Below are 24,098 nucleotides of genomic sequence, written 5' to 3'. Positions count from 1 at the left end.
GCCAGACTGTGAGAGGTGGCAGGACGGGCTGAGGGACCGTCCCCCCCCAGTGCACAAATTTTCGTGCATGGGGCCTCTAATGAATGTATAAATAAGTGGAACAACAAATCGGTGTTTCTCTCCCTTTCCTCTACCTTCCGCCCTCTCTCTAAAATAAAAAATAATAAACATACACATTTTAAAAAGTTACATTATATTTAGGTAAAAAAAAAAAATCAAACCACTAAAGTGGTCATAGCCTGGCTAGTGTGGCTCAGTGGTTAAGCATCAATCATGAACTGAGAGGTCCCTGTTTCAAATGCCTCGGTTGTGGGCTCAATCCCCAGTAGGCGACATGCAGGAGGCAGCCAATCTCTCTCATCGATGCTTCTATTTCTACATCCTGCTCTTTTCATCTCTCTCTCTCAAATCAATAAAAACATTTAAAAAAAGTGGAACTATTCATTTTTCTACTCTGATAGGAAGAAATGCTACATATAGAAGCAACTGTTTATGAAACAGGTTTATAAATGTGTCATTTAACAATGCTTGTATACCTTCCATGGCCACTTCCTTTGCCAGAAAGAAGGAAGATTTTTTACCATTCTCTCACAGTGATAAACTAGACTGAGCTTTGTTATGCTTCATTATGTTTATTGCTATAATAATTGATGAAGAATCCTGAAAGGTATACTTTGCTTCAAGAACTTGATGCTCTCCATAACCGATTTAGCTCAGTGGACAGAGGTGGATAGAGCATCGGCCTGTGGAATGAAGGGTCCCAGGTTCGATTCCAGTCAAGGGCATGTACCTTGGTTGTGGGCACATCCCCAGTAGGGGGTGTGCAGGAGGCAACTGTGATGTTTCTCGCTCATCGATCTTTCTAACTCTCTCTTTCTCTCCCTTCCTCTCTGTAAAAAAGTCACACACACACACACAAAAATATAATATATATATATATATATAAAGAACTTGATGCTGAAGGCACACAGTTGTGTTAGCCAAGTTCTAGAACAGTGGTCCTCAAAGGATAGCCCCCTGTCCAGAAGCATCAGCAACACCAAGGACTAAATAAAAATCCAATTTCTTAGGCTTCACCCCAGACTACTTGAAGCAGATTCTGACTAGGAATGGAACAGCAACCTCCTGGTCTATGGGTCGAAACTCCACCACTAGCCACACGGGAATCAAAAAATATTAGTTTAAAAAAGTATTTTCCCTGCTCTCTTAACATGCCCACAAATTGGCTGTAAGCAGCCTGCCCATATGACCAGGTGAAGAAGGTGGGCCCCTGCCACAGTTCTCCTTCCTGCTCTCTCCTGACCTTAACTTAGTAGCATTCAAATGCACCAATAAAATCCCCATCTTCCTTTTCTAGTGTATTCCAACCAGACTCCCAACAAAGCCCACAGGTCCTTGTGCTGTCTCTTGGCTCTCCACCTGCTTGGCTGAACCTGCTTCCTTGTGGCATGCAATGACTGTATTTCTAAAGGACCTATGAGTATAATAAACTTTGTTTTCATGTGCCTCTCTTGTGTCTCCTCTGGTGGCTACATGTGACTGACCATCACATAAAAAGCACATAGGACAGGCTTAGGAATACTTAGTTTTAACTGATATGTCAGTTAAATCTGAGGTTCAGTCAGCTTTGGGAACCATGAATCTTAGTTGAGAACACATGACCTAGAGTGACTATATCTCAGACAGAGTGCCCCAGGTCTTAGACATTCTCTAAACAGATGAGTCTCCTTGTCACTTTGCTACTTCAACCTCCTACTTTCTCAGGAAGCACAGAACTTTGAAATAGCTTACCAACAGCTTACATTGGAAAGCTGCTCATTCACAATATGGGTATATTTGAACCATGTAGTAAAGATCAATTTCACACACTGGATTTTCAAATTCAAATAATCTAGAACTAGCAGAGGATAAGCTCTTTGGTATAATGTAGAGAGAGACCTATTTAAAGATGCTTTCACTTCCTAAAAATATGAAGAAGGTAATGCAGCAATCTCAGAAAGTGGCAATGGTGCTTCCCTAGATTATGTGGAAAGAGAGATCACAGCCCAAATATAAAACAATATAAAATACTGTTTTCTCTTAAAGCTTAAAAAAGATAAGAATCCCAACCCTGGCCAGTGTCTCAGTGGTTAGAGCATTGGCCCACACACTGAAGAGTCACAGGTATAATTCCTGGTCAAGGGCATGCACCTGCATTTCAGTTTCACTCCCTGCCCCACTTCAGGAGGCAACCAGTTGAAGTGTGTTTCTCGTGTCTCTGCCTCTGTCTCTCTTCCTCTCCCCCCTTCTTCCTTCCCGCCCTCCCGCCCTCCCGCCCTCCCTCTCTCCTTCCCTTTCCATTCTTTTTGAAAAGCAATGAAAAAAAATCCTCAAGTTAGGATTACACAAAGAAAAAAAAAAAAAGATGAGGACTACAATCATTGTTGTTCCCTACTATCTACTTATAGGAGGAGAAACAAAAAGGAAGTTCTTCAAGAGAAGACATGAAGAGCCAGAAGTGTGGTTAATCATTCAACAAAAGATTTCAAAGCTGATTAAAATTGCCTATAAAGCAGCAAAATTTCCCAGATCACATGAACTATGAACTCAGAATGAGTTGGTTCAAGATTGTGGCCCAAAGAGGTGAAGGCCCGAAATTATATCACAGATTTTTCAATTGTAGCAATTCATTGTTGTTGTTTTTTGTGTGTGGGAATGGTAGGATAAGCTTAGGTATCCTATCCTGACATCTAGAAAGTATATATAAAGCTATAATTTAAGATGCTTATCTTTAGAAAAATATATTCAAGTTACTCATTGAAATATAACACATAAAACATTCACTAGCAGTGAATCAAGCTTTCAAAGTACATACTTTATAAACTATAAGTTCATGGCATTAATTATTCATTTAGTTAGCAAACATTTATGAAGCACCTACCCACTGTGCATACAAGTATTATATACAGGAAAGTAAAAGTAAACTAACTTTGTTTTCCCTGGCATCTCTCTAGATAACAAAAGAACTAAATGCTCTTGTACAATGAAATTTAATAAGAGTAAAAATGTTCAATATCCAGTTCAGGTTCCAAAAAGTCAGAAACTACTTAAATATGGTGCAACACACACTCCTACCCCATCCCTCACAGGCAACACATTACTATAATATGTGGTAAAACTTGCTTGACAGCTTTTGATGCAAAAAGGATTAGGAAGTTTTATTCATTCTACAACTATTCAGTGGAAAATCTACAATGTCTTAAATATTGTCCCAGAGATTTTAGATGATGTAAAAATAAAGCTAAACAGAAACTCAGTATGAGGCAACAGCCCCAATATATTAGGATCCCTTCAAATGAAAACTGAAGGCACCCACTCAGAAAGTCATAGACATTAGAATATAAGTAAAAGTAGGTAATCTTAACAGTGAAGGTTAAGTCATGTTAGGACTGGTTAAAGGAACTGGAAATGTTTAGCCTAAGGTTTTTAATTATACTTTAATACACAGAAAAAACTTGATGTATCCTGTTCTAGAGCAGAGGATCTCAACCTGGGTTTAAAACAAATAACAAACAAACAAAGCCTTCAAGGAGTCCATAAAGTCCTTGAAATTATTTATAAAAATTTATGAATGTGAGCATTTTTTTTCTTAGAAAAGGGGCTAATGATAGTTTCTATCAGATTTTCAGAGTCCCTGACCTAAAAGATGTAAAGACCAGAAAATAAACTGAGGCCAATATATAAGTTATGTATAGCCAGATTTTGGTTCAATGTTAGAAAAAGCTTTGTAACAATTTTAGCTGCCTAGTAATGAGATGAGCGACATTATATAGTAGTAATATCTCACAAAAAAAGCATTCATGCAGAGGGTATTTATTTACATAGAGCACTGTAATATGAGAAGTTGTGGGTATACTTTCAAATCTGTCATGGCTTTCACTTGAAAAGATGTATGTTATGAAATTCTAAATCATATTTAAGAACAGTTTTCAATATTTATCAAAAGAGTATTAGGCTAAAGTCATTGTTACACAAAAATTTTATTTATGGAAAGAAGGTTTATGACATAATAGCTGTAAATATGTGCTTGTTATATTTTTTGGATACTATCGAATTCTACTCTAGATAACAAGAAAAAAAATGGGATGAATGAAACTCATGATATAGTTAGTATAGATAGCAAGCATCCTGCATAGTATATTAAACACAGAAAGAATAAATAGAGAATACGTGGGAACACCAAGTAAATGCAATCTATTCATTAAGCTCAGATCATGTCATCTACATATTGATAAAGTGATCATTCATTGATAATACCCATTATTGGCCTCAGGTGTCCTCTGCCCAAAATGTCAAAGATGAAAGATTGGCTGCTCAGCAAGTCTTTGGTTAGTTATACTTGTGAGGCTTACTTACTCCTGCGTTACTAAGCATGTATTCATCATTCCAGGCCTCTTCCCTGGGATGAGTTCCCAGGCTCACATTCAACTCTGATCTTTATAGTTATGTTATCAGTAGGGAAGGTTGTGTGGCATAGACAGGACGAAAGAACTTCATAAGACTCAGAATTTAGTATTCACCCCACTATGCCATATCCTGTGTTTAACAACTTCATATTTTTCCACTTCTTTTTTTAAAAAATATGTTTTTATTGACTTCAGAGAGGAAGAGGGAGAGAGAGATAGAAACATCAATGATGAGAATCACTGATTGGCTGCCTCCTGCATGCCCCCTACTGGGGATTGAGCCGGCAACCTGGGCATGTGCCCTTGACCGGAATTGAACCCGGAACCCTTTAGTCCATAGGCCGATGCTCTATCCACTGAGCCAAACCGACTGGGGCTCCCCTTCTTTCTTTTTAAATTTTGAAATAGACTTTATTTCTTAGAGCAGTTTGAAGTGAATGGAAAACAGAGTTCTCATACATCCCCTACTTCCACAAATGCACAACCTAACCCACTATCAACATCCTGAAATAAAGTGGTACATTTGATATAATCAATGAACTTACACTGACACATCATTATCACTCAAAATCCAAGGTTTATATTAGGGTTCACCCTTAGTGTTATACATCCTGTGGGTCTGGACAAATGTATGACATCATTATAGTATCATTTAGAACAGTTTCACTGCCCTAAAAATTCTTTGTGCTCTGCCTATTCACCCATACCTTCCCCTCACTCTGATCTTTTTATGTTCTCCACTAGAGGACCTGTGCACGAATTTGTGCAATCTGGGCCATCTTGCCCAGTCCCCATCAGGGTTGATTGGGGCCGGTGGCCAGGGAAGGACCATGGGAAGGCTCCAGGGCATGTCTGGCCCTATCTTGCCCAGTCCCGATTGACCGGACCCCAGCAGCAAGCTAACCTACCAGTTGGAGCGTCTGCCCCCTGGTGGTCAGTGCATGTCATAGTAACTGGTCGACTGCCTGCTGGTGGTCAGTGCATGTCATAGTGAGCAGTTGAGTGGCCTTAGCATATCATTAGCATATTACGCTTTGATTGGTTAAACGGCCAACTGGACACTTGGCATATTAGGCTTTTATTATATAGGTTAGTTGTATATTCCAGAATGTCATGTAGTTGTAATTGTACAGTATATGGCCTCTTCAGATTGGCTTCTTTCATTTAGTAAAATATGCATATAAGGTTCCATCTGTTTTCATGGCTTTATAGTTCATGTCTTTCGGTGCTTAATAATAATCCAATGTTTGGATGTACCATAGTTTGTTTATTCATTCTCCTATTTGAAAAACTCTTGGTTGCTTCCAAGTTTTGGTAACTGCAAATAAAGTTGGTATATACACTGAGTGGCCAGATAATTATGATCTCTGAATGCATAATAATCTGGCCACTCAGTGTGTGTGTATATTAGAGGCCCGTGCATGAATTCATGCATGGGTGGGGTCCGGCCAGCCTGACCAGGGGGAGGGGACATGGGTGGTTGACCGGCCTGCCTGCTGGTCAAACTCCTGGTCAAGGGGACAATTTGCATATTAGCCTTTTATTATATAGGACATGCACTGAGTGGCCAGATTATTATGTGTTCTGAGATCATAATAATCTGGCCACTCAGTGTATATCCATGTGCAGGTTTTTGTATTTAAAAAAAGTTTTCAACTCATTTGGGTAAATACCAAGGAGTATAATTGCTGGATTGTATGATAAGAATATGTTGTTTTGTAAAAAACTGCCAAACTATCTTCCAAAGTGGCTGTACTGTTATGTTTCCACTAGAAATGAATGAGAGCTCCTGTTGTTCCATATCCTCATCAGCATTTGGTGTTGTTAATGTTTTGGACTTTTTTTCACTCTGTAACTGAACAGAAAAAGGATTCCTCTACCCGGCAATAGCAGAGCCAAACACTGAATACGAAGAATTTGCAGCAGAGAAATTAGGGTGGCTTTATTGCTAACGCTGTGCAAGGAGAATGGGAAAGCTATTGTTTAAAGGCCCAAATTCCCCAATTCCCCAACTGTTTACTGGCACTTGGTTTTAAAGGGTAAAATTGGGGTAGGGCTGTTGAATGCTTGATCAGTTTTTGGTTATCTTCTGATTGGTTGAAGCTGGAGTTACAAAGATATATTTCAAAATTTCTGGTCACCAATGCTCTGGCACCCTCTAGTTTGGGGTTTATGTGACTGTAGGTCAGCAGTTTTCCATCTTAAATGAGTATGTGTAGGGAAGGGGGTAGGAGATTCATATTCCTGTAAAAATAACTCGAGGTATACACAGTATGTTATCTATGATTCCAGAAGGGGAACTAGTGCCCGAGACCTTGATTTATGTCTGAGAAAATGGACTTAGGTGAATAAGGAAAAGAAATTCCGGTCTTGTTTTTTTATAAGTAAGAAACTGGGAAGGGGGGAGAGGGGGAGGAGGCGGGGCGGGGTGCTAGTTCCCAAAGGGATTCTGGCTTGGTTGCAATTCTAGTAGGTGTATAGTGGCATCTCCTTGTTTAAATTTGCAATTCTCTAATGACATCTGATGTTGAACATCTTTTCATTATGCACATTTTTCCATCTGTAAATCATTTTTAGTGAGATGTCTGTTCAAGGTTTTTTGCCCGTTCTTTAATCAGTTGTTGTTTTGCTATTGTTGAGTTTTAAGAGTTCTTTGTATATTTTGAACAACAGTTTTTATTCAGATGTCTTCTGTAAATATTTTCTCCCAGTCTGTGGCCTGTCTTCTCATTTTCTTAACCCCCCTATATATATATATATATATATATATATATATATATATATATATATATATATTTTTTTTTTTTTTTACAGAGAGGAAGGGAGAGGCATAGAGAGTTAGAAACATCAATCAGCCACCTCCTGCACACGCCCTACTGGGGTACATGCCCTTGACCGGGATCGAACCTGGGACCCTTCAGTCCGCAGGCCGACGCTCTATCCACTGAGCCAAACCGGCCAGGGCTGTTGCTATATATTTTTAAAATGATTTAGTAACTCTGTAATTCCAGTATTTTAATAAGCTTCCTATGGATCTTTTTGTTGCACAGCCCCTGGGAGACTGTGCCAGTTAGTGTATATGGAAGGGACCATTTTATCAGAGTAACTTCTTACACAACACTAGTAAATTTCAGCTTAGCCATAAAAAATTCTCAATTATTTTGAAGTTTAAATCATTGTACTTCTCCTCAGATCACTCTTTTAGTAGTCACGTAAAAAAGTTTTCATTTGGTTTATTCATGTAAGAATTTCAATAGTGAAAACTAAAAATGTTCTCTCTTATAGAACTAGCAATTTACGTCTAGTTATTCATTTTGCTAAGCACATGATAATATTTATAATTTAAATTAAACAAAACATGAATGTAAATTCATAGCAAAAAATGTTAATTAAAACAGCAAAAAATAACTGAATAGTAAAAACCTTTGGGAATATTTCTTCCTTTTTTTAACAAGGGCAGCAATGATCTGGCTTATAAATTAAGATAATGAGCAGTGACCTGCTTTTCATGAATAGTGATAGTGCTATTTGATGGATGGTATTTACACATTTGTAGTTTAAGTTTATATATTGATAATTCCTTAAAAGACTACGAATTCCCAATTCTACAGTTAATATTACTGCAGCTGATATTAAAGTTTGTGGGCTACTGACTGAATCTTTAAAAATAATTTTTAAATAGCACTTACTATAATAAAATATTACATGGATATAAAATCATATCACATTTTAGAAATATCATTCATTATTCAAAAACATGATTACACAGCAAAAACTCTAAGATGACTGCTACTTACAGAATAAAAAAATTTATAATAAAAAGGAATATGAAAGTCACAGAAAAATAGCTAAAAGATTCACGACAGGTGCACAAAAATCAAACATATACAATGCAGTTTTCAAATAAAGAGATAATAAACAAGACAATACTTTGAAAATATGTAAATTACATGAATGGTCTAATAAGCAGTAAAAGCAAGTTTAGGCCAACAGTGGGAAAATACCCTTAAAAAAGGTCTACAGGCAGGAATTATACTACTGGGAAAATCCAAAAACTTATGTAAATTTCTGAAAACATTGAAAACTGGTTGAGAAAAAGCTCCTGAGGTTTTTCTATAGGAAAAGGCTCTATACTGGCAATATACAAACAAAATGACCTAGTAAGACTTGTCCATCTCTAATGCATACAATTCTCAAGATGCTTATTTGTAGAAAAATATTGATAGTCAGAGCTGGAATTCATTTTGCAATAAGAATCCAAAAGTGAATAAATGAGGGCTAGCTATAGAAGTTTATGTCACTTAGTACACAAAACGATATTGACAAAGTAAAGAATACTATCGTCTGTGAGATTATTTCCAAATATTAGTTCTTTAGTAAAAATATCTGATCATAATTATAAGTTTTGCAGTATTTTTACTACCCTTTTCCTATAATAAAGACCCTTTAAGATTTAATCTTTTAACAGTTTTCTTTTTTTTGTTGAGGGGGGGGTGGATAGGAGGTTGAATAGAAGGGGCAAATATATGTAGACATAAAATATTTATATTTCCATTCAATATTTTAACTTCACTTCCACAAGTTTGATTTAAAGCAGGGGCGGGGAATGTCCAGCCTGCGGGCCACTTTATAAGGCCCACAAAATCTTTGGTCTGCCCTGCCAAGGCAATTGGAGTGAGTTAATTAAATGTTTGACCAAACAGGCTAACTTTTAAGTTGATAATTTTGTATGGCCTGTGAATGGTTATATAAATATCCAAATGGCCCGTGGCAGAAAAAAAGTTCCCCACTCCTATTCAAAGAATTGTTTAAACGTCATCCTAGCGTTCATTCCCACAGACTAAATTACTACTAGGATCTATTTAAGGTCTGTGGGAGTAATTAAGACAGGACAAAGTAATCACATCATACTAATGTTTTACAAACATTCTAATGCCAAATCCACTTCATAGTACCTCATTATTAACATGAGGATATAAGGCCACCTACCATTCTTAATCTCTTTCTCAGAGCCATAATCCATTGCCATTCTAGCCAAGTATTTCCTCTAGCATGATCACACACTACAATCCTCCTAAACAGGAACAATCACTTCTACTATTGTTATTTTAGAACCAATCCCATAGAATAAATAACTTCCCTGACCTTTTGTTAAAACAGTCTCCTTGCCAACAAACATTTAACTAAAATGAAACCTGGCCACCCTATCATATTCATTCATCTAGCCATCAAATCAACCAACAAATATCTGGGTAATAAGCATTTGTAGAACCAAACATCTTTTGCTCCACAGGGGTGAATAAACAACAATCACTACTTTCCTAGCCATATTCTGAAGAGAAGACCTGTTCTGTTTCTTTTAGTTACCACTATGGGCATGCTACCACGCTCTCACGTGCTACAACATAGATGACATTTGGTTTCCTCCTTAGTGAAAAATACTTTCCATAATCAATGCACCGTCATTAAGATAGGGCCTAAATTATTTTAAGTCTGACATAATCTACCTTATTATTTCTGCATTCTCCTGAATTTATTCTCTCACAGTAATGGCCTACTTACTGCTAAATTCTAGTCCTTTATAAGTCTTCAATCCTACTAAAATTCAGAAGCATTTCACATTACTGTTTTTAGAAACTTACTGCTCCCTTTACTCTGAAAATACTAGATTTTAATACATTGTCTCCTATCTCTTTGATATAATTTCAATCTTCCCAGCTGGCCCCACTTTTCAACCCTTAAACATGGATGTGGCTCAAGATTAAGTCTATCACTTTAATGACCAAGAGTCTCATGGCTTTAAAATATTATATATAGAGAGAAAACTGCCACATCTACATGCCTTTTTTTTCCTGACCTTTCTCACTGTACTATTTCAGTTCTTTTCTATTTCTTAATTGACTTTCTGGCATTTAATCTGACTCTTCCAAACTGACCCTAAAACAAATTTGACTATTCCCCTTGCTCAAATCACTTTAGTATTACATATAGAAAGGTGTCCAAATCTTCTTCCCATTGCAGATTAACTCCCCTTTCTAACTAATTTTCTACTATCTCATTCCTCTAATTATGCACATCAGACATCCCTTTGTTTTTTCTCATTTATTCTCTCTGATTTAGCTCAAGATAGTTCCCCATATCCATTTATTAAAATTCAATCAATCCTTTCAAAGGCCTAGTTCAAATATAGCTTTTCAATGACTTTTCAGATATCACCCATCAAAATTAATCTTTTCCTATCTCATAGACCCATTGATGATTGTTCGACTTTTACTGTAACACATATAATAGCTTTATTTATGCATGAATATGTCTCTACAAAACACTGAGCTTTAAGAAGACAAAGATCTTTTCCTGTTTACCTGTATTTTCCATAGTACCTAACAAGGGGCTTGCATAACAAAAACTAATATCTGTAAAGAAGTTCTAAAATTGATGGTCCTTAGAAAAACACCTTACAAAACCTCTTAGGAAATTTTTAAAAGGCACTATTGAAAATGTATTGATAGCCAGCATGCAATTTTAAATGAGGCTACTATGTAAGGGTAGTACTAAAGCCATCTTGAAGTCATCAAGTTAAAAAGGAGAATAAGCAGTTAGGGATTCTTCCTGAGGTAGTAAGAAATCTTCTAAAGTTGATGTAATATTTAGAAGAATTCTGAGTATTATAAAAGCCTTAAGTATTATAAACTGCAATTGTGAATAAGAAATTAAGTGCTTTAGGCTCATGAGTTCCATCTTCTTGCCCAGATTCCATATAGGCTCGCCAGTCAGTCTATTGATCAGGAAAGAGGTATCTTTGATAAAATGCGAATTTAAATGTTGAGTTAATTTTCACAAGCAAGCTTCTTTACATGCAAAAAACCTACAATTTAGTTCCAAAGTGTCAGAGGACAATTTTTTTAATGTTATAGTCAAGAACAATTGATAGAATTGATTGCTGTTTTTTGCAATAGTTACCAGTATGTTCTATAAAGTCACCATAAATGCTGAATAATCAAATACTGAGTCCTCCCCTCTGAGTGGAAATACAGGAATAGATTCCTGTGATCATTGGGTCACAATATTTTCATCAACCTATCAATATATATAATCTTCTTTTATGTGCTTCTGCTTAAAGACACGCTATTTAATATATAATTGAGTCATTAAAATTGAAATCAAGGCCAACAGCACTATATAACTCATGCCTAAATGTTTATCTAACCTTTTCACCTACAAAATCTGATATAAAAATTTAACTATCACTGTGTTTAAGTATTTCCCAAATTTAATAGGAATAATAATAGTCTGGTTGGTTAGAGCTAATATTTCAGGTATAAATATGGCACAAAGTTATCCTTTAAAACAGTTAATTTTGAAAAAACTATATACTATCTGTGAACAAAATACATTTTCACATACCATGAAAAATTCCAGCTTTTAATTTTAAGTGCATAATTTTCATAGACACCTGTTTTTCCATTTACAATTTGATTTTTAAAAGCCAAGTGGAAAGATTAGATTAACATGAAGTCTCAACCATACCATTTCAGAGATTGAGAACATTCTAAAAGGAAGAGATAATAGTTTACTCCTATGTACAAAATGAAAAGGTTAAACAAGATGACTTTTTAAAGTCCATTATACTGCTCTAAAATTATAGGAGACTTTCTTTCAAGGACCATTAGGGACCATGAAGTCAGGCTCTGCAATATTTTTTGTGAATAAATCAGTGTTTGATAATGCCCATGTATTACAGAGTCGACAGTGTGAAGAATAAAGGATTTAGTTTATAGTCCCAATAGGTAAAACCTGGATAATAGGACTCCAGCTACAGCCTCAGCTAGAGAAGAGCTTGAAATTGTAGAGAGAAAAAGGCAAAGAAAATTTAAAAAATAGAAAAAGGTGAGAAAACAAGGGACAAGGACAAGTTAAAAATGAGGCATTAAGTTAGAATGTAAAATATAAATTATAAAAACACAAAATATTTAAACTTTTTTAATACATTTCCTGGGGCTGCTATAAGAAAATACTAAGGGTCTCTTAAAATAATCGAAATTGTGTCATGGTTCTAAATGCAAAAAGTGTAAATCAAGGCATCTACAAGGTTACACTACCTCTGAAACCTATAAAGGAGTTCTTCATTGCCTCTTTCTAGCTTCTGATGGTTTGCTAGCAATCTTTGCATTCCTTGACTTACAGCTGCATTACTCCAATCTCTGCCTCTGTCATCTCTGTGTATCTATGTCCACTTTCTTTCTTTTCATAAGAACACTAGAGGCCCGATGCACGAAGATTCATGCAAGAATGGGCCTTTCTTCCCCTGGCTGCCGGCACCACCTTCGTTCAGGCCGGAGCCGCCTTTCCGCCTTTCCACACTGCCCAGAGGCCTGGAGCGGCTGGGGCAGTGCAGAACGCCTGTGTCGTCGCCATGGTGACGATGCAAGCGTCCTGCACCGTCCCAGCTGCTCAGCACCTGCGCATGCAAACTAACCAGCCATCTTTGTTGGGATAATTTGCATACCCACTCCTGACTGGCAGGTGGGCATCACGAAGATGCGGTCAATTTGCATGTTACTCTTTTATTAGTGTAGACTAGTCTTATTGGATTAGGGACCATCCTAACACAATTACATCAACAAAAACTTTTTCCTTATTAGGTCACATTACAGGGACCAAGGGTCAGGGCTTTAAAATATCTTTTGGAGGAAACATATTTTAACCAGAAACATGTTATTTTCAAATACCCTACATAATAAAAGGGTAATATGCAAATTGTGCCTTTGACTGGGAGTTTGACCGGGGGTGGGGCTGGCCGGCCAACAGTCCATGGCCCCTCCCCCTGGCTTGCCCCCAGCCAGATCCCATCTGTGCACGAATTCGTGCACCGGGACTCTAGGTTATCAATAATTTACATAAACATTATCAACGTTTACATCCTATATAATAAAAGCCTAATATGCAAATTGTCTCTTGACCAGGAGTTCAACTGGGAGTCCAACCACTCACTATGACATGCACTGACCACCAGGGGGCGGCACAGATGATGGCAGTGTTGGCAACATGGCGCTGGCAGCAGTGAAGGCACTGCCAGCCCTGATGGGCCCCAATGAGAGTGGGACCGCGGTGGGATGGTGAAGCAGGTGAGCAGGCAGCACCAGGCCAAGGCAGGTGCAAATGGGACCTGATCGACCAGCAGCAGCAGCAGGGGGTGGAGCTGCTGCCCGGTTCCCAGGCACTCCGCAGGGCCCAAAGGTCAACTGGGACCTGCCCTTCCATGCCAGATGCTCGGGCTTTGATCACCGGCCAGGTTAGGGACCACACCTGTGCACAAATTTCATGCACTGGGCCTCTAGTATTTAATAAATAATTTACATATTTAATAAACATTATTATAGACAGTCTATATAATGTCAAGAACCATTCTAGAAGCTATGCAATATGGACAATGTTTAGAAATAAAGAATATATTTGAATTATTATATCCATATGGATTTCCTATTATATATTGGCAAGTTTTCATTTTAAAACGGTTATGTCATAACAGAATTCAACTCTGTTTCAAAGGCCCTATAAATAAGTATCTGCCGTTATTGCCATCCATAATTTTTGTATCAAATATTGATAATTTACAATCTTCTTTTCATTAAAAATATAGAAATAAAATTATCTGCAGGTAACCAAATAATGTCAATTCCTATGAATTATAAGCTGTACATTAATGCCTCTATCCCTGTGTTCGCATTTCAAGACTGTCAGCAAAATCATCTGTACGAAACAAAGAGAAAGCCTCTCAAAGTACCCAGTCTTCTTGAATGTGCCATGGGGTCTTGGCAGCATTGGCTGTGATTTAGTGGGGTGTTGCTCCAGGGTGGTGGCAAGGCCTGTGTCCCACTTGGGGGAAGCCGAGTGTTGCTTTGTGGGCGCAAGGTCTGCAGTGCTGTTTCTCTGTAAGTAGCCAGAGCGCGTCACAGTAGTTCCTGCGTTGAGCGCCTGCCCCCTGGTGGTCAGTGCACATCATAGGGACTGGTTGAACACTTAGCATATTAACCTTTTATGTATATAGATTATAAACAGAGCAGTGCAACTAGTATTTGGAACAATCCTTACAGTGTTACAGTATCAGGCACAACTTTTCACTTCTCTTCACACCAGTGGTTCTCTTTGAATACCTGAGCTTCCTCTACTTCGGTAGTCGTTTTTGATATTGAAGGTCTTACGAATCTCTTCAGGGATTTCAGTCTTGAAAACAGTCTTGCATGTAACATCAAGCAAACCTTTGATGACTACTAGGTGCACTGGTTGATAATGTGCATTTTTTTCAATAGATGGAGTTACACATATGTTGATATATATGCGATTTGACATGTATGCTATTTTGTTGTATTGACAAGCTTTAAAACTTCATATGTCAAATTTGCTGAAGGTGTTAACATCATAGATATTTTTACACTTAAAAATGTCGAATTTCGTAACAAAAAAAGAGCATTTGCGGGAATTATAATTCATTACTTTATTTTGAAGGAAAGTGCTGCTGAATACTTCGGGAAGCTTATGGTGAACATGCTCCACCTCAAGATACTTGTGAACGCTGGTTTAAATGCTTTAAAAGTGATGATTTCGATGTGAAAGACAAAGAACGTCCAGGTCAACCGAAAAAGTTTGAAGACCAACAATTACGAACATTATTTGATGAAGATGCATGTTAAACTGAAAAACAACTTGCAGAAAGATTAAACGTTGCTCAGCAAACAATTTCTGATAGCTTACAAGCAATGGGAAAGATTTTAAAGGAAGGAAAATGGATGCCACATCAACTGAACAAAAGACAAATGGAAAACCAAAAAGTCATCAGTAAAATGTTGCTTCAACGGCACAAATGAAAGTCTTTTTTGCATTGAATTGTGACTGGCAATGAAAAGTGGATTTATTTTGAGAATCCCAAACGCACAAAATCACGGGTTGATCCAGGTCAACAACCACCAACATCGACTGCAAGGCCAAATCGCTTTGGAAAGAAGACAATGCTCTGCGTTTGGTGGGATCAGGAAGGTATGGTGTATTATGAGCTTCTAAAACCAGGTGAATCCATTAATACTGATCGCTACCGACAACAAATAATCAATTTGAACCATGCTTTAATCTTGAAACGACCAGAATGTTCCAGAAGACACGAGAAAGTAATTTTGCTTAATGATGACGCACCATCACAGACTTCAAAACCAGTTAAAGACACGTTAAAAGATCTTGCCTGGGAAGTATTAACCCACCCTCTGTATTCACCAGACCTTGCTCCTTCAGATTACCACTTGTTCTGATTGATGGCACATGTACTTTCTGAGCAGCACTTCAAAACATACGGAGAAGTAGAAAATTGGGTCTCTGAATGGTTTGCCTCAGAACAAGTAAAATTCTATTGGGATGGTATCCACAAATTACCTGAAAGATGGGAAAATGTGCAGCTAGTGATGGACATTACTCTTTTTTTTTAGTGTTTTTTTTTTAAATTTCTTTATTGATTGGGCTATTACATATGTGTCCTTATTCCCCCATTACCCTGGACATTACTTTGAATAAAGCACTTTGATGTTTCTCTTGAAATTATTGTGTTTTCTTTGATTAAAAAATCCGCATTATTAACCGGTACATCTAGTAAATAGTTGGCAGCCAGAATAAGTTGAAAAAGTGTTCCTTGGTCAACTTTGAGGAATTCTTGGTCCCAAACCGGGATATCATCTGTTTGCTTTTCTTTGTTCTCATCGTCTTCAGGAGGAGGAGGATCATCCTTGTGGTGGGTGCACCACTGAATGACCTTTTTAAATATTGCTGCATTAACATTTGGTAGAGGAACTGGTTCATCATCACCTTCATCATCCATTCCCAAATCTTCTAACATGGTGTTGATAGTCACAGATTGTTTGGCAATTTAAATATCAAATTCAAGTATCTCTCCATCAGAACGCTACAACTTAATTGAAGGCCTGGTGCTCAGTTTCAAGGCGAGAGCAGGCCAGAGGTTGTCAAGAGCAGGGCAGTATCAACAGAAAGAAAAAGGTGGAGAACAAGGCCACTTACCTCCAATTACATTTTAATTGCATCAGTTAATTTATACTATAACTAATCAGTTTATTCATACAAAAATATTTCATTTATTCCAAAAATATTTCATTTATTCTAAGCATAATTCTTATAATAACCTTTATTAATTTAAATCTCAGAGAACTATAGCATTTCCTAATATTTAGGAGCCATATATTACAGATGTTCTCATATCACTCCAATATGTCTTAAAGTACATATTCTATGTAGATCAACATACTCTTACAATTTCTCATACATATACTGTACAGATAGTACATAACTGCTAAATTTCTCACAGCACAATTATTTACTGAATTAAGAAAAAATATTTTAAAAGACAGCAGCAGCCCTGGTGGGTGGGTGTGGCTCAGTTGGTTGGAGTGTTGTCTCATAAACCTAAAGGTCAAGGTTTCAATTCCAGGTCAGGGAACATACCCAGATTGTGGGTTTGGTCATCAGTCAGGGTGTGTAAGGGAGGGAACTGATAGATGTTCCTTTCTCTCTCTCTCTCTTCCTTTCTCTCTCAAAACAATAAAATACATATTAAAATTTTTGTTTAATTAAAAAAAAGGCAATAGCAATATATAGGAAGGCAAAGATACAAGTATGAGCATGATATATTCTGATGCAACTAAAGCAACATATTTTTAGTGAAAGATCCATAAGAAAAAAATGAGCAACATTAATAGGTGAAAATTAGGAAAAGAGATCTATAAATTACAGGGTAGGGTAGAAATCTGAAGGCTTCTGAAAAGTGTAATGACACAGTGAAAGTTATGTTTAAAAACAATTAAGCATGAGAGCAATTTATTCGTTAGAAACTAGTACTATTATGAAGTTATTTCTATAAAACCTGAGATGAAATATTGAAAGCCCAGATTAGACTGGTGGAAGTTAGGAAGAAAAGACTAGAGAACTGAAGACTGAGCACATTCTATAAAAATACCAAAGAGCCTCCAACTTGGAAAAGGACAAATTTTATAAGAATACAATAATATCTAGAGCCAAGACACAACTCTACAAAAATGTTTCACCTTCATTCCACTACTATGCTTCATAAATTAAAATAAGCCTATACAACTATAGTTTAATCTGTTATAACTCAATTTCTAACAAACGGAAAATTACTTCATTGCTATTATATATATTCTAGTAGCCCATTTGCAGGAAAAATCCTGCAAGCGGCCGCTGCGGCCGCATATGCTGCTGCCGCCGCCGCCGTTGCGGCCGCTGTGCCTGCACTCGCAGGCCACTGCCGCCCACCCCGCCCCGCCCCACCTTACCCGGGCTTTCCCTCTGGCAGCCACCTTGCTTTCCACTTTTCCTCCCTCTTCCTTCTAAGTTGTCTTCAGTCTTCACTCCTCCCTCCCTCAGCATATGCAAATTAACCGCCATCTTTGTTGGGTAATTTGCATGCTTGCCCTGATTGGCTGGTGGGCGTGGCTTTGGCTGGTGGGCGTGGCTTGGGCGTAGCAAAGGTGCGGTCAATTTGCATATTACTGTTTTATTAGTGTGTGTGTGTGTGTGTGTGTGTGTGTATGTATATATATAATTTTCCAAGTACCTAAAGCCTTTTAGTGCTTTAGGAGAATGATTTTTGTGTTAGATATTTACCTCCAAGTTAAAATAAGGAAGAAAACAGGATACAAAAGGTAAATCACAAAGTAAGTTAAGGGAAGATTGAGGGAAAGACTCCAAGTTTCACATTTTCATTTTGCTGTCAACGTTCTTTAAACAAAGTTGTAAGGTGTTCTGATATTTTTAAAAAGTAATAAAAATGCTATCTTAGATATCTAAGGAAATACCAATAAGGAAATAGATTTGAGTGGATTGGAGAGTTAGCATTATGTTGTTAGCTCTTACTTTTGTGTCTATTTGAAAATTTTCATAATAAAAATAAGACCAGCCCAGCAGGTGTGGGTCAGTGGTTGAACCAGGAGGTCATGGTTCGATACCCAGTCAGTATACATGCCCAGGTTGTGGGCTCGATTCCCGGTGGGGGGCAAGAGAGAAGTGGCCAAACAATGATTCTCAACATTGATGTTTCTATCTATCTCCCTCCTCCTTCCTCTCTGAAATCAATAATATATATATAAATATGTGTGTGTGTGTGTGTGTGTGTATGTATATGTATATATATATATATAATAAGACAAAATACTTAGAGGAAAAAAGATACTGTCCTAAATTTATTGCAAATAGATATTCAAATAATATATTTGTCAGTATGTGTGAAGTGTTGGTTTTACCTCTAAAGTGTTATTGATGAAGAGTCAATGTGTCAGTTGTTTTGTATTAGATATAATTTTTGTTTATAAAATTGAAATAAACATACATATATAAATAAATATAGGAATAATTTTTATCTAAAACTAAATGTTTTCTCTTTTAGAAGGAATTGATATATATATATATGCATCTTTCTATTCCAAGTACATAACACGTGCCTAGCATATAACATAATCTAATAATGTCTAATAAATAGAATCATCACAATGTCTAATCCAGTTTAAGATATACTTTAACTCTGCTAAAAAGAGGATTGTTTTAATTTAATAAATTTCAGGCACAGATTTTGGATACATTAAAAAATTTTTAAAAGACAAAATGTCTTTTAATTTTAATTACATTTCACAAGATTTGGGATTTGCCCTAATTGGTTTGGCTCGGTGGATAGAGCATTGGCCTGTGGACTGAAGGGTCCCGGGTTCGATTCCAGTCAAGGGCATGTACCTTGGTTGCGGGCACATCCCCAGTGAGGGATGTGCAGGAGGCAGCTGATCGATGTTTCTCTCTCATCCATGTTTCTAACCCTCTATCCCTCTCCCTTCCTCTCTGTAAAAAAATCAATAAAATACATATTTTTAAAAATAAAACTTTAAAAAAATGTATAAAAAAAAGATTTAGGATTCTTTTAAAAAATATATTTCTTTATTGATTTCAGAGAGGAAGGGCAAGGGAGAGAGATAGAAACATCAATGATGAGTGAGAATCATTGATCAGCTGCCTCCTGCACGCCCCCTATTGGGGATCGAGCCCACAACCCAGGCATGTGCCCTTGGCCAGAATCAAACCTGGAACCCTTCAGTCCGCAGCTCTATCCACTGAGCCAAACCAGCGAGGACAAGATTTAGGATTCTCTGCATTTTCTATCTATAGATGAAAAACTGTTAGCCATAATGGGCATATAAATTTTTTAAAGTAACGAACCACATTAATACAGCTTTAAAAAATAAGACAGTATCTATCTATACTTTCTTGCATAAGAGAAAGGCAAAATACTGCCGCTAGAAATTTATCCCAAAGGATGAATTTCATGGAGTAAAAATGCTACCATCCTGTGGTGAGTTCCCTGCCTGCCCCGGAAAACTTGCCCATTGAGTTGCCATTCACTGACAATTATGAGGCAGAAACCAACAAGCATTAACTACACTATTATCCTGCTATAAAAATAAAGAAATGCCTTTTGACAGTCTCTTCATTTGATCACTTATACTTTGCCTTAAGAGATTATTTTCAATCTTTGCAAGTAAAGTACATTTCTTAGTTAAATTTTGGATATTTAAGTAACATAACTTGTTCAGCAAAATTAATTTATAAGGATAAGACAGTTTTCTGAAGCCAAGCACCAAAATAAAATCACAAAGTTGTTTCTCAAGACAACTAAATGAATCAAATGTATTAAAATCAGAGAGTATCTTGTTTACTGACAAAAAGCAAATGAAGTTAAATGATTCATGGCATCCTTAAATAACGTTCAGAGACTGTACTGATATAAGACTATTGTCATAGAATACATTACAAGCTGACAAAAAAAGAGGTAATAGTCATATTCCATTACTGTTTCGCATGTACCACTCTTTCAGTACCATTAACACGTTAAGCGCCCAGTCAGTTACCCGTGACTGACACTATACTTTCCGTCCGGAAGACAAAACAGGCTGGGCACGGTAATGTATTAAATCGAATTTATTGGCACCAAAACTTTTGATCAATAAAGGAGAAACACAACATGGTCTTGCTATACCTTCTGAAAATAAATTTGTGTTCAAACTAGTTTTAAAAAAGAAACCTTTACTCTTTTTAGATTTAGGAAAACACACCTAATTTGGCTTTCACTTTAATAAATCAAGTTATATCAATTTTATGTTCTTTGAGTTATGATAATAAACACAGCTTAATATAATCTATAATTATATATACAAAAAGTACATTTCAAGAGTTTTTTTAATTTAATTGTGACTTTTGTTTTTAAATCTTGTTCCCTAGCTAGAGTTCCAGTTCATCACAAAAGAACTGACCCAGAAAAATGGAGACACTACCTCACAAGAAATAAGGTCAGACACAGCAGTCTGACAAAGTGCCTCTGAATGTTGCTATCAGACTGTTATTATAGGTACTTCAATCTTGTTAATAAAATCTGTAAGACAACCAGCTTGGAGACAGTATCCAAAAATAATGATCTAAGGGTGGGAACAATACAATGCCAAGAAATGTCTTCGTACTCCAATACAATAGTAAAGCTAAATATACCATTTAACATTCAGTTAAAAGAGACTTGATTCCAAATGCAAATGCTCTTAAAAGCTTGCATTTTCACTGTGATATGTAAATGGAACCATTATACCTGCTTAAAAAATTCTTTTTTAAAACCATCTTAGCCCTAACCGATTTGGCTCAGTGGATAGAGCGTCAGTCTATGGACTGAAGAGTCCCCAGTTCCATTCCAGCCAAGGGCACATGCCGGGTTTCGGGCTCAATCCCCAGTAGGGGGTGTGCAGGAGGCAGCCGATCAATGATTCTCTCTCATCATTGATGTTTCTATCTCTCTCTCCTTCACCCTTCCTCACTGAAATCAATAAATAAAGATATTTTAAAAAATTAAAAAAATAAAAATAAAACCATCTTAACATCCTTTCTGTTTTTAAAATATGTAGTTTAAAGTATTACAGATGCCCCCCCCCCCTCCACCCCATTCCCACCATCTCCCCAGGCCTTCACCTCACTACTATCTGTCCATGGGTTTTGCATATCTATTTATATAAAAGCCTAAGCGACCGTTTCGACTGAATGACTGGAAGGACCGAAATGAGCGAAAAGACCGAAATGAGTAGAATGACTGGTCATTATGAGGTGCACTGACCACCAGGGGGCAGACACTCAAAGGAGGAGCTGCCCCCTGGTGGTCAGTGTGTTCCCAAAGCCAAACTCCCGCAGGTGGGTGGCAGCAGACGCAGCCCCTTTCCCAGGAGGGCCATGTGACTGGCGGCCAACCTCCTGCGCCCTGTCCCTCCCCCCGGCCAGCAGACCCCAATCGGCACGCCACCTGCCCGCCATGGTAGCAGCATAGCAGCGAGGGAAGGAGGGGGGAAGGTGTGAACCGCGCAGTGGAGGGGCACCAACGGGGGCATTGGCATCTGTTCCTTCCGTGCCCGGCCCATTGCCTCTTCTCCTGACCCTGCTGGGTCCTTCAGGCCCTGGGTTGGGATGGGGAACCGGGGGTGGGTAGTGGCGGATGTGACCCCTTTCCCAGGGGGGCCAAGGGCCGGCTCCCTCCTTGGGGCCAGTGGCCCCTTTCCCACAGCTGGCAAACCTCCCGTGGTCCCTTCTCCCATCCCTCCCCAAGCTGGCAGGCCCCGTCCCTCACCCCGGCCAGCAGGCCCAGTAGCGGTGCAGCAGTGAGGGAAGGAGGAGGGGGAGGAGACGGGGAACTGTGCAGTGGCAGGGTGCTGAGGGCGGTGTCAGCGTCTGGCGTCCATTCCTTCTGCTCCCAGCCCAGTGACCTTTGCCTCCTCTCCCAACCCCGCCAGGACCTTTAAGCCCCGATCGGCCCGACCCCGATTGGCCCGGCCCCAATCAGCCCTGATCGCTAGCCAGGCCTAGGACCCTACCTGTGCACAAATTTCGTGTACCGGGCCTCTAGTATGCATATAAGTTCCTTGGTTCATCTCTTCACATCCCACCTCCCTCATCTCTCTGAAATACATCAGTCTGTTGCATGCTTCAATGTCTCTGGATCTATTTTGTTCATTAGATTCTACATTTAAGTGAGATCATGTGATACTTGTCTTTCTCTGACTGGTTTATTTCACTTAGCATAATGCTCCCCAAATCCATCCATAATGTTGCAAAGGGTAAGAATTCCTTTTCTTTTACAGCCATGTAGCATTCCATTGCATAAACGTACCATAGTTTTTTACTCATGTACTGATAAGACACCTGGGCTGCTTCCATAACTTGGCTATCTATATATATAAAAGGCTAACATGCAAAGTGACCCCTTGGGAGTTTGACCGGGATAATGAGAGTTCCATTGCTCACTATGACATGCACTGACCACCAGTGGGCGACACGGAACATGGTGGGCAACCAGTGGCAGCGGGGAGCTGAGGGAATGAGGGAAGGAGGAGGCGGGGAGGTGGGGAACCTGATTGGCCCTGACCTTCGGCCAGGCCTAGGAACCCTACCCATGCACGAATTTTGTGCTCCGGGCCTCTAGTTGTAAATAATGTTGCTAATAACACAGGGGTGCATATATTACAAGGTTTAATACCTTTCCTTTCAACTATTCATGTATCTCTGGATAAATGGATATCAAATATAAGAAGGTAAAAGCCAATAACTAAATACTGTGTAATATGCTATAAAACAAAGTAAAGCAATGTTATTTTCAAAATTACCTACCCCGATTTCAATGCTAACCATAGATTTGTTCACTTATCATTGGCTTCCACAACTCAATTCTTCCTAGAGCTATTTCCTGGGATACTTTAATAAAATCCAATGCACAAACAAAGAAAAAAGAATTAAAAATTCAACTGAATGATGTTTAAAATACAATGGATAAATACCATAAAGGCTGTCAGCACTCATTATTCATCAAGGTGTTATCATGGTTCCTTGGTTTCACATAAATCTACCTAGTTAACAGAAAATAAAACTTTGTAAAAAGCATTATAAAGTAGCTAGAATAAAAATTAACAAAAGGTATGCAAGCCTGTTATGTATAAAATTTTTGAAAGGCATCAAAGAACACAATACAGAAAATAGCATAAATTTGAATAGGACTAGCAACAGAGTAAAGATGTAACTAAACTGATAGAATTGAAATAAAAATACCAACAGTAATATTGTGGAACTACACCAGATAATCTGCTGTTAAACTGGTATTCTGAGTTCTAGAATGTCACCTTGCTTCAATCTTTAATTTCTTGAGGGGGGGGGGTCCCCTCAGCCCGGCCTGCCCCCTCTCACAGTCTGGGAGCTCTCAGCCACGGGAGGCAACGTGGCAATCAGGGGAAAGCGACGCCCCCATCACACCTCTACTGCTGCCACTGCCAGCAGTGCAAGCCTCGGGCGGCCCTGGTTACCTGAGCCTCAGGCGGACCTGGGCGGCTGGGCAGCTGCCATCTGAGGCTTTCCTGCGCCTCGGGCCGGCCCTGGGCGCCTGGGGGGCTGAGGGGCTAAGGGGACTGGAGGACTCCAGAGGCAGGTGTGCAGGGCGGCCCCAGCCATGCTGCACGCCTGCCGCCCGGGTGGGACTGAGGGAACTGGGTGCTGCCATCTTTGAGGGTGTGGCAGTCAATTAGC

The 24,098-nt window shown here is 38.4% G+C and overlaps 2 protein-coding genes across 3 annotated transcripts in view; both read right to left on the bottom strand.

Annotated features, from left to right (window-relative positions):
* Positions 1-24,098, bottom strand: part of JMJD1C (jumonji domain containing 1C) — a 247,142-nt gene that overhangs the window by 113,371 nt on the left and 109,673 nt on the right. The gene's annotated exons all lie outside the window — the stretch shown is intronic.
* On the bottom strand, positions 14,574-16,365 carry LOC129152067 (S-phase kinase-associated protein 1-like). The gene is made up of 2 exons (XM_054729264.1): positions 16,075-16,365; positions 14,574-14,669 (listed from the first exon to the last, which is right to left on the bottom strand). Exons 1-2 carry the CDS (start codon positions 16,321-16,323, stop codon positions 14,574-14,576), a joined length of 345 nt encoding a protein of 114 aa, XP_054585239.1. The 5' UTR covers positions 16,324-16,365.

The sequence above is a fragment of the Eptesicus fuscus genome, chromosome 17 (genome assembly GCF_027574615.1).
Source record: "Eptesicus fuscus isolate TK198812 chromosome 17, DD_ASM_mEF_20220401, whole genome shotgun sequence".
Taxonomy (NCBI): Eukaryota; Metazoa; Chordata; class Mammalia; order Chiroptera; family Vespertilionidae; genus Eptesicus; species Eptesicus fuscus.
This window is presented reverse-complemented; position numbering and strand designations above follow the sequence as displayed.

Excerpts from the sequence above, each read along its gene's own strand:
- LOC129152067 (XM_054729264.1), bottom strand. The coding sequence starts at position 16,323 with ATGTTAGAAGATTTGGGAATGGATGATGAAGGTGATGATGAACCAGTT. Across the intron at positions 14,670-16,074 it reads CTGCCAACTATTTACTAGAT|ACTGAAATCCCTGAAGAGAT; the intron begins GTACCGGTTAAT and ends ACTGTTTTCAAG.